The sequence below is a fragment of the Perissodus microlepis genome, chromosome 6 (genome assembly GCF_051167445.1).
Source record: "Perissodus microlepis isolate ML-2025 ecotype Zambia chromosome 6, ASM5116744v1, whole genome shotgun sequence".
Taxonomy (NCBI): Eukaryota; Metazoa; Chordata; class Actinopteri; order Cichliformes; family Cichlidae; genus Perissodus; species Perissodus microlepis.
The window spans coordinates 15,679,383-15,695,639 of record NC_140466.1 but is presented as its reverse complement, the minus strand read 5'-3'; the positions used below and the strand labels follow the sequence as shown (position 1 = coordinate 15,695,639).

Genomic DNA, 16,257 nt, shown 5'->3' with positions numbered 1-16,257 from the left:
TAAAACCTCAACACTGAGTTATTAAGGTATGCTGAGCCCTTAATGAGCCTTTAAACACTCAGGAATACATCAAACAGAGCACGTACTACACAGATGTAAGTCCAGACATCAGAAATTTTAAGGCCAAAATGACCCTTAGGCCACAGGTAAAAATATCTACGACATTCCTCCAGCAATCTATTTTATTGCACCAAATATCTCACTCTTGCATATTATTTTTCTTGTTACTATTCATGAATAAGTACTGGAAGCTGAATTCAAGGGCAAAAAAGCACGTTTATAAAAAGCAGAAAGTTGTGAGTTTGTGAGCTGAATTATGACATAAAAGTCATTCACTGATGAGAGAACAGTGGAAAGAAAAATACTCAAATACATGCTCAAATACAGGTGTTCATTGTTCTACATGTGCATGTAAATTAGTCTGTATTTCATACAAAACTTGTTCAAATTAAAGCGATTAACTGGTAAAGTGTCACGGTTAGCTGCTGTTTTAAGAATTTACCTGTATTATAGGAATGCTTGGAATTTTCCATTCATTTAAAAGGCCATTTTCTTTCCCACACTACCCTCATTGTCCTTTGCATGTTTAAATCTGTGAAATACAATTTTAAAAATCTGTGAACGTTACCCTCTGTACTGCTCATCTATTCTACTGCGTTCATCTTCTTAACCCGACATGCCTCATAAATGCCACAGAACTTCTGGGTTTGGAAGATCTTTTCTTGAATTAAGCAGCACGACTGCCCTGGTGGACCTTCCTGTGGGTGTATATGAGTGTAGATGAGCTGAGATCATGCTTTAGTGACCTTCCAGTCTCCTTTAAATAATTTATCACCTCATTCTGACTGGACGCAGCCCAGTGACATTGCGGGCACATTATTATGGTGGAGCCACGGGAACTAAAGTGCTCAAAATTATTAATAAGTTCAATTTCTCACTGTGCTGCACAACGCTGGAAGAAACTACCTGATGTTCTTAGGAATATCTCAATCATCTGTACATTATTAAATCATAACATTAAAAAAAGTTCTCAAGTGCTTTTCAGTAATATTTTTCAATCTGGATGGTGCTATATAGCAATTAATATTACTTATTATTTTTAATCTATGTGTTGTTTTCGTTCTTTAAAGTGCTTTTCTTGTTTTTAAATTTAGTGATCAAACTTTCTTTATTATAAATCTTTCTTTCACTCTTCTATATGTTATTTTCTTAAGTATAATTATTTCACCTTTATACTTTATTCTAGTTTTTATTATCATTATAAATCTTATTTATTTTTAATTTTGGCTTCTTTACCATTTCTTGTCCTTACAGGATTTAGGCTTTATAAACATATATTTGAATTAACGCATCATGTGTGTTAATTAATTCTTTTTTTGCAGTATGCTCATTCTGCCTTGGTGTACGGAAGGCACTCCACAAATAAAACCTTGCATTGCTTTGGCAACTTTCCTTGTTTTGCCATGTTGCCAAGCTGTTCTGGCGTATCACCAAAGGCTATGGTATTGAACTGAGGAGAAAACCTCCTACAAGATCAAAGATCAACACTATAATTAGATTTGTAAAACACAGTTTGCTTTGCTACCTCAGAATAAAAAGTAAACCATCAAAGATGTTTCCCTCTATGTTTCGTGAAAGCGTCAAAGCCGGCCAGGCAAGTTTCATTTTACATTTTATCAGTCATTCTGATATGTAATCTGACTTTTTCAAAGTTGTGCTGCATACCCGTGTATCACGAGCTCATTATCAAGTCATTTCCATGATATTTTGTTATCTCTGGCTTCCAAAGTCCTCTTGGCACAAAGTCATTGCGGTAGCATTGTGTGAGACAGTCCATGTTTAGAGGATTAGTCACTGCTCTTGTAATAACTCTTTGTCAAGAGGACAAAAGTATAAGAAGACATGAAGGGCATTATGAGCAATTTACCTTGTAAGAATTTGCTGCTTTATGCCCTTTAAACAAAAGTTTTTACATTTTGCTATTCATAGTTTTAAACTATGTCAAGTTTTCACACAAAATGCGATTACCTTATAGAACTGTTGGAAATAAGCCCAGCCAATACTACATGGAGTGAACTTAGTCTAGACTAGCAACAACAATATTCCAGCTGTTTTAAAGCAAATCTATGTATTTAGTTCTTTATTAGCTCATCCAGCCAAATGACCCATACGCTCGTGCCACAGCAAGGCATTTAATAGAAGCCGTGGATTTAATCAAACATGCACACAAGGATCACCAAATGGGTTTTCAACCAAACTACGCATAAGATCAAAGTAAAATTTGTAATTGTACTGACAATAACAATAATAGATTCCACCTTTGTCTCGTCTTTTCTTAACAGCCCCTGTGGCTGTACAGGGAGTGCAGAATTATTAGGCAAATGAGTATTTTGTCCACACCATCCTCTTCATGCATGTTGTCTTACTCCAAGCTGTATAGGCTCGAAAGCCTACTACCAATTAAGCTTATTAGGTGATGTGCATCTCTGTAATGAGAAGGGGTGTGGTCTAATGACATCAACACCCTATATCAGGTGTGCATAATTATTAGGCAACGTCCTTTCCTTTGGCAAAATGGGTCAAAAGAAGGACTTGACAGGCTCAGAAAAGTCAAAAATAGTGAGATATCTTGCAGAGGGATGCAGCAGTCTCAAAATTGCAAAGCTTCTGAAGCGTGATCATCGAACAATCAAGCGTTTCATTCAAAATAGTCAACAGGGTCGCAAGAAGCGTGTGGAAAAACCAAGGCGCAAAATAACTGCCCATGAACTGAGAAAAGTCAAGCGTGCAGCTGCCAAGATGCCACTTGCCACCAGTTTGGCCATATTTCAGAGCTGCAACATCACTGGAGTGCCCAAAAGCACAAGGTGTGCAATACTCAGAGACATGGCCAAGGTAAGAAAGGCTGAAAGACGACCACCACTGAACAAGACACACAAGCTGAAACGTCAAGACTGGGCCAAGAAATATCTCAAGACTGGTTTTTCTAAGGTTTTATGGACTGATGAAATGAGAGTGAGTCTTGATGGGCCAGATGGATGGGCCCGTGGCTGGATTGGTAAAGGGCAGAGAGCTCCAGTCCGACTCAGACGCCAGCAAGGTGGAGGTGGAGTACTGGTTTGGGCTGGTATCATCAAAGATGAGCTTGTGGGGCCTTTTCGGGTTGAGGATGGAGTCAAGCTCAACTCCCAGTCCTACTGCCAGTTTCTGGAAGACACCTTCTTCAAGCAGTGGCACAGGAAGAAGTCTGCATCCTTCAAGAAAAACATGATTTTCATGCAGGACAATGCTCCATCACACGCGTCCAAGTACTCCACAGCGTGGCTGGCAAGAAAGGGTATAAAAGAAGAAAAACTAATGACATGGCCACCTTGTTCACCTGATCTGAACCCCATTGAGAACCTGTGGTTCATCATCAAATGTGAGATTTACAAGGAGGGAAAACAGTACACCTCTCTGAACAGTGTCTGGGAGGCTGTGGTTGCTGCTGCACGCAATGTTGATGGTGAACAGATCAAAACACTGACAGAATCCATGGATGGCAGGCTTTTGAGTGTCCTTGCAAAGAAAGGTGGCTATATTGGTCGCTGATTTGTTTTTGTTTTGTTTTTGAATGTCAGAAATGTATATTTGTGAATGTGGAGATGTTATATTGGTTTCACTGGTAAAAATAAATCACTGAAATGGGTATATATTTGTTTTTTGTTAAGTTGCCTAATAGTTATGCACAGTAATAGTCACCTGCACACACAGATGTCCCCCTAAAATAGCTAAAACTAAAAACAAACTAAAAACTACTTCCAAAAACATTCAGCTTTGCTATTAATGAGTTTTGTGGGTTCATTGAGAACATGGTTGTTGTTCAATAATAAAATTATTCCTCAAAAATACAACTTGCCTAATAATTCTGCACTCCCTGTAGTCATGGAAAACATGAACTTACCTGGGTGGGATTATCCAGTGGGCATGGGTCCATGCACAGTTTGGGCCCACTCAATAAGCAAATTCTTTTAAACTTGAGATCTTGAAATCATATATTATTAAAAAAAACCATAGATATATTTCTTTATCATAAGAAAATTATATCATGGGTACAGTTGTTTGTATTTCATCTGCCTCTTTCTCCCCTGCACTCCCGAGCTGAATAGTTTCTCCCAAACTCAGTTAGCCGTGGCTGGTAGAGTATAACCAAAATGAATGAAACAAGCAAAAATCAGATTTCCAAACTAGAAAAAATGAAAGCTTTTGTGGAAATTGCCATTTTTTAAAAAATCAGGATGCAAATTTCCAGTTTACTTTAAAGGTGCTGAACACTTTAGCAGCAGCTCACAGTCACTGTGGACATCACCTGAGACTTTGGTTGGAGCAAAAGCTGCTAAGTAATGACTCTGGTTGGAGTGAAATGAAGAGGCCAGCCTGCCCTCATCAGTGGAAGTCCTTCTGCCCTTCACAACTGAAGGAATAAATATCCGGGGAGTATTTCTGCTTTGTTTATTCCCTTTCTAAGTGGATCCCAAAATGCTGCTTTTTAAGAGAAAAGCTCTCTGAGGTCTACTTGCACATGAATAATTGTTTCAACACTTGAGGCTGTGAACATGAGCAGATTGAGGGAGAGAAGAGCTACTTTTCCTGTTAGGCAATGTGTAAACCACTACACTTTGGAAAAGCTCAGGCTACTTCATTATCCAATCATTGACCACTTTAAAGCATACTTAATAAATACTTTAAAGAGTTCAACAAAGGCGTAACTGTTACTTTTTTGAGAACGATACATTTATGACTATTCTGTGTTGGCGTGGGCCCACCACACATTTTTGGCCAGGTTTGTGTAACTCGATGACCCGGGTGTGGACCTCACATGTGTACCAATTAGTCAGTTTAATACAATTCCCAATTCAAACACAATAAGGGGCGTTTGATGACAGATACTGGAGTCACCAGGCACAGTCTCTATGTGTCATACATTTGTGTACCATGAATAGATAACGCAGAGGTTTCAGAAATTATTCTTTTGATTTCATTACATGCGGGCCTTTGGGTGGGTGTGTTCCATTGTTTTGATGTTTGGGAGAGGAGGGGATAAATGACATAGCTGAGTCACAGAGAATAAACATTTATTTTACACCTTGATATTACATAAACCCACTTGATTCCGTTCCGTCTGTTTACCGAGAGGAGGAGTGGACCTATTTAATGTGTGTTCACTGCAAACACATCTCAGTCTTGAAATAAGATAGTCTTCTAATGAATGAGCAAGTAGGCTCATTACTCACGGGTTACTGATTAATATCAATTAATAAAGTTCACTGTGCTGTCAGTTAAAAATACTTTTAAAGGTCGTGGAATATAGTTAGGTTTAGCGACTCACATTTGCCTTTGGACTTGTAGCAAACTGTAAAACATTAAATAAGTTGTGTTTTTGAGTGTTCCCATGAGTCACTGAAAGATACGGGTGAACTGGCAATCAACTGGCCTTGAGCTAAAATGAATTAGTCAGAAAATGTCAGAAGCAACAGCATATTATTTTGGAATAATCTGTTGAAGGTAATCATGCACCGCTTACCCTTACTTTACACCTCAAATACATATCAAGTGCATTGCATCACATTAAATGAAAATATGAACCTAAAGCTCCCTCATATTTGGTCCAGCATCTCCGAAAGGACAAATATCATCAGTATCAAGATTCAGGATGTCATTTCATATCAGCCTGACTCATAATTCACAGTGTTACATATGGTAACAAGGTGAGGCATGTGGGCAATTTAAGGTGCCACTTAAGTTCACGACCATGTTGAACTGGCATCACTGAGGCATCGTTATTCTGCCTCTCATTTGAACAGATTTGCTCAATGCTGTTGTCTGGATCTGAATATCTAAGCTGTACATGCACACGCTTGCTTGTGACCACACGGGAGTAAGGTATGACTCAGATATTAATATGAGCCGGACAAACAGACAGCGTTTTCAGCCTTTGAGTCCATCCTCGCGCCTCATGTGTGTTTCCCAGGGTGCAGGAAGGGGAAGTGAAATGATACATTCTCCGCTCTGTGCACGCTGTGGTAAAAATGTAATAAAACTAAGGTCTAAGACCAAGTTGGCTTCTCGCCGCTTTCTGAGATACGGTGACAGCTTGTCTGTGCCAAATTATTGTCCACCATAAAACCTTCATAAACAGGTGGGAGGTGTAGCTCCCTCCTGAGGCCTTTTAGTTTCTTGCTTTTACTTACTCTCAGCACGCTCACTCTCAAACATATATATGAGGGCTCATAATGATTATAGCCCTCGTCCTATCATCACATGCCATAAAAGTAAGACTTGTAGTTCTCGAGTTACATGAGCGCTTGGCTTCATGCATGTCAGGCTCATAACCGGTCACATAACAGGTCCCCTGAACACGGGACCTGTTATGTCACCATAAAGGAGATCGGCTTGACAAATTGCAGTTGTTCTGTTGTCCTGCAAGGTGATTTAAACATTGAAAAGTTACAGAAACAGTGCCCTCTACAGAACATCTAACAAAACTACAGCAGGTCAGTTAAGTTCTATGTCTTTTTGGTTGCCTTTTCCTTCACACTCATTATGCAATGTATCATAAATACATGCAACACACCATTAGTCCGTGTCCTGACCTGTACCCGGTTATAAATGCAGATATATAACAAACCAAGGTTGCAAGATTAGGCAACCTGCTTGAATTTTTTACTTAGAAAAGTTTTGAGGATTTGGTAAGCTCTACACAAATAAACACCTTTTTTGAGAAAGTAAATATTGTGCTGGCATATACTGTAAGCCTGTCAAATGCACTATGAAATGCTGTAAATTATAATAAACGTGAAGCCTGTGCAGTCGGACACGGGAGATTATTATGAGATGACACAGATACACATGAGACATGGCATCTGTCAAAACAATCTCATATGACGAGCTTGAGTTTTAGACTAAACTCCATCTGATGGTGAAGATCCTGTATAATAATTCTAATCTCCAGAGCACTTTCCAAACAGACCTTGACGTGAGAGTTTTCTGTCAGCGGCTTTTTTCCAAGATCAAGGCTAAACTTTCAACGTAAAAACATCGCAGCTTGTGAAACAGTCATGAGACGATATTTGTCAGTTTCTTTTATCATTATTATCATTATGATAATAAAAGACACATTTAAATCTTTTCAGTTTTGCTCTTATTTTAATACAATTATTTACAACCAAACATTAAAAAAAAAAAAGGAAAATGCTTCCAGAAGAAAACAAGCCTCATAACAGCAATAATAAAATCTCTATTTAGACTGGCTCAGTTATTAGAAACATTAAACAAGCATCACATCCTGTCTAATTGTACAATTATTGCTGCATTTGAAATAGGAACTGAGGAAATAGCCTTTCCTGTCCTGCTGTGTAACCTTCAACTGATGCTACATTGATAAACTATGATAACAAACACACACACGCAGGCACACTCACACACGCGCTCACGGAGAAAGAGGGGTGGCGGCAAACATTTCTAATGGATCTGTGTTGTGAATGTTGAAAGAGGGTTCCAGAGAGGGGCTCTGGATGTTGCTTCGGTGTCCCTGCTGACCCAGTCCTGCGCACAAACAAACACCAGCAGACAACCTATTAAAGATCTAAGCTTGATGTAATTTCCTGTGGCATAGTTCATATCCTATCTACTGCTTTCACTGCTAAATATATTTTCATGTTTGCTCAGGGCTACCAGCAACTTAGCATGTCAGGATGGCTAAAACAGCACAACAAACACCTTAGGTGGTTTCACAATGGAATATATTATATTAGTCATTCCTCCAGATATAGTCCTCCTAAAAACCATATGTGGTCTGGCACTTTCTTGAATCCTGTGTAATTTGTGTTGTTTTCTTACAATCATTGATCTTTTCTCCTAAATTTGATCTTAAAATTTAAGAAAAATAAGGACAGATTTACATGAATATTTTACCAAAGTGACTGACTTAAGAATCGGTCTATATCAGACTTCCAGATTGTGAATTTTGTGCCATATATTTCACAAGCACATATCACGCTGTTATATTAGAGATTTCATAATTTTCAGGCAGTTATACTCCTAAATCCCAGGACTAAACTCATGGTGTGGAAGGAAATGTTCAGCCTCGGTGGAGTTACGTTCCTTGCTTGTTCCTCATTTGTCCCTTGTTCTATCCCATGACATTAAAGTTCCTGTTTTTCACAGTTTGGAACGTAGCCATATTTCAGATAAGCTGCTTGTGTTTTTGCAGTTCTGTGTTTCATTTCTGTCTTTCAGGCCTCCCCTCCTCCAGACTCATAGCTCCTTAGCTAATGAAACAGTTTCACATCAGAGGATTCTGACCAACGTGAAATGATCATCTCTGTCTCGTTGTGCAGCAACAGAGTGTAATAATATGAGTCATGATCAACATATAATACAAAAAAAAAAAAATCATTTCTGAATCCTGATTAAGCTACTGCTGCTTAAGAAGCAGATGAGATGGAGACACATCTCCTTTTTGGTAATGGTTGGTTACTTTTTGCATCATCTGGTGACAGCCGCATTCTGTCCTCTTAGACGGCTTCGGCGCATATCAGCGAGAGCCTGGAGAGAGACTTTAGCCTGATGAGAGCCCTTCATTAAGCTAATTAATGAAAGTGATTGCAGCTAATGAAACACATACTCAAACACAGTGTAACAGCGCTAATGAGGAATACTGTAGGTGTGGGTTTGAGGTGACAGCATGCTTGGGAGGGGGTGTTGTTGATTAGCTATAGTGTGTGTGTGTGTGTGTGTGTGTGTGTGTGTGTGTGTGTGTGTGTGTGTGTGTGTGTGTTTAAAGCAACCAGATTCATGAAGTTTACCATAGTTTGTCAGAGTAAATCTAGAGCAGCAACAAAAGTCCTGGAAATACCAGAAATTCCAAAAGAAAGAGGCAGAACTGCATTAGAGAGAGCTGAGTCTAAACTGACCTATTTCTGCGTCCCTGTGAAGGTTAGCATTAAGTTTTGCTATTGCAAAGTCTACCATGATTAAAGAATTGGTTTACTGTGCAGTACATGGTATAGTGTATTTTATTTTTGTTAATAAATCCAATTTAAAGCATCAGATAATTCATATTTATAACAAACTTCATAGGTGTGAAAACTTGTCTCTATAAAAGCAGAAGTTTTGACTTTGTGTGGAGCATTCTAGTATGTTAACACAATGTTCCCAGCAGTGGAAGTCCCAGCAAAGTCACCCCAGGGTCAGACCACCGAAAGCTCAAAGCCCACGTTTTCTACAGGTCGCAATTAGCACATATGACTTGTTTGGAAGGTTTCATGGCATGGCTGAACAGCTTAGATTTGTTATGTTGCATCTGAAAAAACAAATGAGACCAAAGTGGAGATGTCTGACCATGGACAGCACCATTTTTGGCGAAAACCAAACCAAGAATATCAGAACACACACCTAATACCGACTGTTAACCACAATGATGGAGGGTATATTTGCATATATTTGTATTTGCAGCCATGGGACCTGGACACCTTGGAGTCATTGAGTCAACTATGAATCTTTCTGTATACTGAAGTATTGTAGAGTTAAATGCGAGGCCATCTGTCTGACAGCCAAAATATGGCTGAAAATGGTTCATGTAACAAGGCAATGATCCCAACAACAAGTAGTGGAAAAAGAAAAGACTCGAGGTTTTGAAGTAGCCCAGTCAAAGTGAAACATTGTGCCAGGCCCTTAAAAGAGCTGTGCATAAATAACTGCACAAAAACCTAACCATACTGAAACAGCATTGTTAAAAAGAGTGAAACAAAATTCCCCCAGAGGAATGTGAGAGACTGATGAAGTAATATAGAAACTAGTTACTTCAAGTTATTTCTTCCTGGTTCTACGAGTTACTGAATCAGTTCAGTTGGTTTTTCACAGGAGTGCAGAGTCATGTAAAAACTTTCTTTTTGACATGACAGAGGCTAACTGTTGGTTTAACTAGCGGTTTAACACAAAGCCAGACAACCTTATCGTTTAGCTCACAATCCTCTGTCCATATTTATTCCATTTGATGACTCTCCTGAGAATTTATATTAGCAGATGGAGGTTTAGGTGATGTTAATACTTACCTCAGAAGGGAAGGTTGTACGTGTGAGTGTAATGTCTGAGGAAAAAGAATAATAAACAAGCTCGCATTAGTCACATTATCAATCAGTCATTAGTGCTCGTCTCATTAAGCTGATTACTCCTGCAATGCTTTGTGCCTGTGAGAATTTGGATGAATGAGACGTGAATAAAAACAGAATAAGCTTGAAATCCTGAAGGGGAAATTTGGTTCTGAAGGGAAATTCTCACCAACTATATGATCCTTCGCGTGAACCTGAGACCAGAACTGCGTATCCTCCCTAAAATAGTGCAGCACACAAAAATGCATTACAACAATATCCAAGGCATTGTATGTTGCCGTCTTCAAATAAGTAGCTTTTTTCTTTTGTATTTCTCATTATAACTTCATTTTTAGACCGATTAAGAAAACCAGTACCTTTTCTGTCTTTCTTCTGCTCTTGCTTTCACTTTAAAAGTGGGTGAAATGAATAGGAAAAGAGAAATTAATGCCTTTCACAAACGAAGGGAATTAAATCAGCATGAAAACATAGCTTAAAGCATCAGAGGATTTATAACAAAGCAGAAGCTTTTGTGTGAAATACCTTTCTTGTGCACCACTATGATCACAACTGCCAAAGAACAGAGGATCAACACCGCGGCTGACAAAGAGCCCACAACAAGAGGCCAGTCCAGATTTAATGAATCTGCAAACATCAAACTAGTATTAATATTAAATATTTAAAAAACCCAGTTGTGAAGTATGTAAAGTATTACAACAGATTTGATTTAAAGTGCTAGTATCATTTTCCAATGCAATGGAGAGCTCCATTCCAATGTGAAGAAGAAAAAAATGTAGTTTTTAGTTTATTGAAAAAGATGCATTTTGTATTTTGATAAATTCTAAAAAATAAATAAATTCTAAATGTAATAAATTAAGTTTAACAGATTCAGATTAAATTGCATCCTTTCACAAAAGAACCTGTCGCATCTGCAACAAGCTTTGCAGACATTTTCCTGGTTACCACAGTCATGTAGCCTTTATGGTAACACCATCATGTTTATGGGCTCTTATGGACTGCTCTGCATACTGAAAAGTGACTCTAAGGTGGACTAATGTGTTATTATGTGAGGATCCGGTAGGGAGACCAGTTGAAGTCTTGCAGAACTTTTAGGTATGAGAACAACAACAACAAAAAAGGCATGCTAATAGCCTACCTGTTGATGTTGGTGGTGGGGAATTCCCTTAAATATAAAAAAGGGACAATCAGCTGCAGTTTCTCTAAAGGTCAGTTCACTCACATACCATTAGAAGTGTAAGTCCGTACCTTTGGTTACAGTTAAAGGGTTGCTGTGCTCAGACTTGCTCCATGTCTCTCCCAGTAGGACACTGTACTGGCACTGGTATAGAGCCACTGGAGAGTCCTGGACAGGCAGTGGGAAGGTGGCTTGATGCTCGAAAACTTTTGCCTGAAATGTTGCAACAGGAAATTCAGCATCCACCAGGTAGAGAGAGAACACAGCGCCAGGGTATGCAGCAGACCCTATGCACAGTAAATGCCACACATCTGTCTGCTGTTCAAGGTGAAGATTGGGCGCCGGCAGGATGTCTGGGAGCACGTGAAATAAGAGCAAATAGTATTCAGATAATTAGCTAACTGGATTACTAATTAGGCAGAAAACAAATGACAAAAATTGAATAGATGCAAAAATATTTACAAGTCTTAGTCCTCTTGTGTTAATGTTCTACCTAAAGGAATGAATCCATTACCTGAAATACAATTTTTTGGTCTAAAATATTTACAAGTACCACATTAACATGTAAAAAACATCACAGAAGAAAGGCTGCAAAAAGTCATACGTCTTCACCTGTAATGGTGATTGGAACTACGTTGCTCACAGTGGAATTAACCAGTCCGCTTTCTTTGGTCATTTGATAGAGGCAGGTGTACTCTCCCTCCTCTCCTCCCCTGACTGGCCCCACAGTGAAGACTCCCGGCTGCAGCTGGAAGTTTGATACCTGGCTAGCCCGGGGCTGCTGGATAACAGATGCCGTCCCTGTTTGTTTAGCGGTCCTCAGCAAAAGGAAGCTTGTCGGTTTGTTTGACTGCGACTGTGGATGGGCCGGGACTGTGCAGCTGAAGGACAGCAGGTCCCCGCGTTTGACCTCACCTGAGGAAGGCTCTACAGACAAGACTGGAGGTGGGAGGGAGGTGTCTACATGACAGAAAAGGAATGGAGACAGTAGGGGGAAGCCATTATCTCTCCATGTTTTGTTACTAGATTAATTCTAGACTCTCAATAAAAGTAAAAGCTGCAACAAAAAAAAGAAAAAGAAGATAGGCCAGCGTCTGGTTTGTCAGACTTCCTTTTGTAACTGTCAACAGTTTAAGCCGGTAGATATTGTGTTTCATGGGTTTCCGTGTGTGGGGGTGTGTGGTTTCTCTATGAAGAGCAGGATGTAACTACCACTATACACACCCACAGAGAGGAGGACAATAAGAGACCGCAGAGAGCACCTGCATTTAGCAGTGTGTTTGCTGTGCTGGAGTGGAAGCGGATGGGAGTGTTTATTGTTTTAAACCACATGTGGAATCACTACCGATTAACCCAGCCGATTAACGCAGAAAACGTATTTGTTCCGTTTTGAATACAATGAAAAACGACAGCCTCGACCACATCTGACTCATTGACCCGTGTCATCTTAATTCTCCCTTTTTTTAATTAAAAATAAACTCATATAATATGAAGTGTGCGAAGGATGTGTTTTTCTTTTTAAATCAGAACCAAGTCTTTGTTAAAGCAAAAGAAGGTCAAAATCAGAGCTGTAAATAAGAGTTTCCATCAAACACACAAACCATTTTGGTCTTCCAGTTGCAAATATGGACTGAATGCGCTGTAGTGACCCTCCTGGCTCCTGTACAGACAGCAAAAAAGTTTACTCTGGCCTGGGACCCATTCTTGTATCCTAATAGTAAAGTGAACTTCTCCAACATGAGAGGGCAGGTCCCGAGAATCCACCTCAATAGAATAAAACAAAAAGAAAGCAATAAAATCGCTGCAGCTCAGGAGGAACTCAACACGCTCCAAAAATATGCGTCTATTTGAAAAAAGAACATATTAAACTACCTTTTCTCTCCTCTCGTAAAGCATGAACAAAACCCCAGTGTTACCCTCGGGGGCTCGGCAGACCAGGACCACGGAGTCCTTTGACTTTGAATAGATCTCCAGGGTAGGAGCTGGAAGAGTGAGCGAGGTCGTGGAAGCAGAAAGTCGTCCTATAAAGTAACAGTAAGGTTATAACATTTAGCAGGAATCAGCTAAATCTCAAAAATGTGTCTTCAAATGGAGCAACAGGTTTCTTAACACACATGGGAAAACACAGCGGTCATTACGAGATGTGTCGACATTCACTTTGTACCAAAAATCAGTTGTGAAACTCTAGATAGATAGGGTGCCTAAATATTAGGTACAATTATAGGCAGGAAAATACATTTTTGTGTGTGTTAAAAATTACAAATTTTAATGGAAATCAAACATCGATTACTTTTTACTCCTAGCAGACATGTAACAGATCTTCTACCAGGCACATATCGTAGTGATTGTTAATCTTAACAAATGAAAATTTGACAAGAACACTATACTAAGAAACATCTACTGCGTGAAACTTACCCCAAAGTTGGAGAGAGACCAGTAACAGAGCACATGCCCAGGATGATCGTCCACCACTAACTGAGTGCATCCTTAACGCATCAGCAAGACCGACTGAAGTGAAGAAAACACTTACATAGGCTGTGTATCTCTCTCGCTCCTTCTTTTTCTCTCTCACTTGGCCGCTCTGTGTTTTCTTAATGCATATGACATCCTCTTGAGAAGCAATGGGGGAAGTAAACACACTTCCTTTTTTAGACTTCACAGATCACATGTGTGTTGTGATGGGAAGAAACAGCTGGTCAACAGTGCAGTAAACCACAAACGTAAGAAGAAAATATCTCTAGGTACATAAACTGAATCCTCAGAAATCGAATGTGACGAGGATGTCAAGGGAACAAAACACACAGCTGCTACTACCTGTACTAAATGAAGGTTGTGGTTTCGGTGAAGGTGCTCCCGTGTCACAGAGTTTCTATTTCTGATATTACAGAAACAGGTGTGTTGCTAATCTGATGCTGAAAGCCCTAAAACTGCTGCCAGTGACAGAAGTATGGCAGAGGGGACTTTGAGAACAGAGTTTTCCATCTGTCCACCAGATGGCCCTGGACTTTTTTCCCTGTTTAGTCACCTGACTGCCTTCTCTATCTGCCCTGCAGCAACTACTGATCTCCTGATCTTATCTGCCCACTAACACAGCTGTTCCCAGTTTTCCCTGTTATCCCTGTCTGTGCTGCCGTCTGTCATAAAACTCTATTCCTGCCACTTTGCTATGTGCTCTTACTATACCTACTTGAACAGGATGAATCAAAGTAGCCAAAAAAAAACCTAGTCTAAAAAAAGTTTAAAAGTGTGGGGAGAGCTTTGAACAGCCACATCTGCAGATGATGGTAGAAAAGTGATGGAGGGGGGGATTAATCCAAGGACTGCAGGAAACATGATGTTTAGAAACTGAATCAACATCTCCAAACTTGATTATGTTAGTCACGGAAGAGCCCTACTTCATTACTCATTCGTCAAAGGAAGATTAGGCCTGCTAACATTTCATACAAATAGATATGCAGGAGCAGTAAATGTAGTCCTGAACAGCACTTTAAACTTTTATTGGTGTTCAATCATTTTTGTCTAAATAAAACACAAACTTCCTGGTTTACTGGAAGGTGAAAAAACTGTCTCTTCCTTGTAGTACAGGGAGTGCAGAATTATTAGGCAAGTTGTATTTTTGAGGAATAATTTTATTATTGAACAACAACCATGTTCTCAATGAACCCACAAAACTCATTAATATCAAAGCTGAATGTTTTTGGAAGTAGTTTTTAGTTTGTTTTTAGCTTTAGCTATTTTAGGGGGATATCTGTGTGTGTGCAGGTGACTATTACTGTGCATAATTATTAGGCAACTTAACAAAAAACAAATATATACCCATTTCAATGATTTATTTTTACCTATGAAACAAATATAACATCTCCACATTCACAAATATACATTTCTGACATTCAAAAACAAAACAAAAACAAATCAGCGACCAATATAGCCACCTTTCTTTGCAAGGACACTCAAAAGCCTGCCATCCATGGATTCTGTCAGTGTTTTGATCTGTTCACCATCAACATTGCGTGCAACAGCAACCACAGCCTCCCAGACACTGTTCAGAGAGGTGTACTGTTTTCCCTCCTTGTAAATCTCACATTTGATGATGGACCACAGGTTCTCAATGGGGTTCAGATCAGGTGAACAAGGAGGCCATGTCATTAGTTTTTCTTCTTTTATACCCTTTCTTGCCAGCCACGCTGTGGAGTACTTGGACGCGTGTGATGGAGCATTGTCCTGCATGAAAATCATGTTTTTCTTGAAGGATGCAGACTTCTTCCTTAACCACTGCTTGAAGAAGGTGTCTTCCAGAAACTGGCAGTAGGACTGGGAGTTGAGCTTGACTCCATCCTCAACCCGAAAAGGCCCCACAAGCTCATCTTTGATGATACCAGCCCAAACCAGTACTCCACCTCCACCTTGCTGGCGTCTGAGTCGGACTGGAGCTCTCTGCCCTTTACCAATCCAGCCACGGGCCCATCCATCTGGCCCATCAAGACTCACTCTCATTTCATCAGTCCATAAAACCTTAGAAAAACCAGTCTTGAGATATTTCTTGGCCCAGTCTTGACGTTTCAGCTTGTGTGTCTTGTTCAGTGGTGGTCGTCTTTCAGCCTTTCTTACCTTGGCCATGTCTCTGAGTATTGCACACCTTGTGCTTTTGGGCACTCCAGTGATGTTGCAGCTCTGAAATATGGCCAAACTGGTGGCAAGTGGCATCTTGGCAGCTGCACGCTTGACTTTTCTCAGTTCATGGGCAGTTATTTTGCGCCTTGGTTTTTCCACACGCTTCTTGCGACCCTGTTGACTATTTTGAATGAAACGCTTGATTGTTCGATGATCACGCTTCAGAAGCTTTGCAATTTTGAGACTGCTGCATCCCTCTGCAAGATATCTCACTATTTTTGACTTTTCTGAGCCTGTCAAGTCCTTCTTTTGACCCATTTT

The 16,257-nt window shown here is 39.7% G+C and overlaps 1 protein-coding gene across 1 annotated transcript; it reads right to left on the bottom strand.

Annotated features, from left to right (window-relative positions):
• Positions 1-5,643: 5,643 nt before the first annotated feature.
• LOC146385339 (uncharacterized) lies at positions 5,644-13,931 on the bottom strand. Its single transcript, XM_084931017.1, has 11 exons — positions 13,741-13,931; positions 13,198-13,346; positions 12,927-13,089; positions 11,938-12,285; positions 11,397-11,678; positions 11,287-11,313; positions 10,674-10,775; positions 10,508-10,538; positions 10,321-10,370; positions 10,095-10,129; positions 5,644-7,584 (listed from the first exon to the last, which is right to left on the bottom strand). Exons 1-11 carry the CDS (start codon positions 13,808-13,810, stop codon positions 7,501-7,503), a joined length of 1,341 nt encoding a protein of 446 aa, XP_084787143.1. The 5' UTR covers positions 13,811-13,931; the 3' UTR covers positions 5,644-7,500.
• Between the last annotated feature and the right edge of the window lie 2,326 nt (positions 13,932-16,257).

Bases quoted from the DNA above. Each gene is read 5' to 3' on its own strand.
- LOC146385339 (XM_084931017.1), bottom strand. From the start codon at position 13,810: ATGCACTCAGTTAGTGGTGGACGATCATCCTGGGCATGTGCTCTGTTA. The intron at 13,347-13,740 runs GTAAGTTTCACG...GTTACTTTATAG, and splicing joins GGTCTCTCTCCAACTTTGGG to GACGACTTTCTGCTTCCACG. The intron at 10,130-10,320 runs GTGAGAATTTCC...CTTTTTCCTCAG, and splicing joins CGCGAAGGATCATATAGTTG to ACATTACACTCACACGTACA.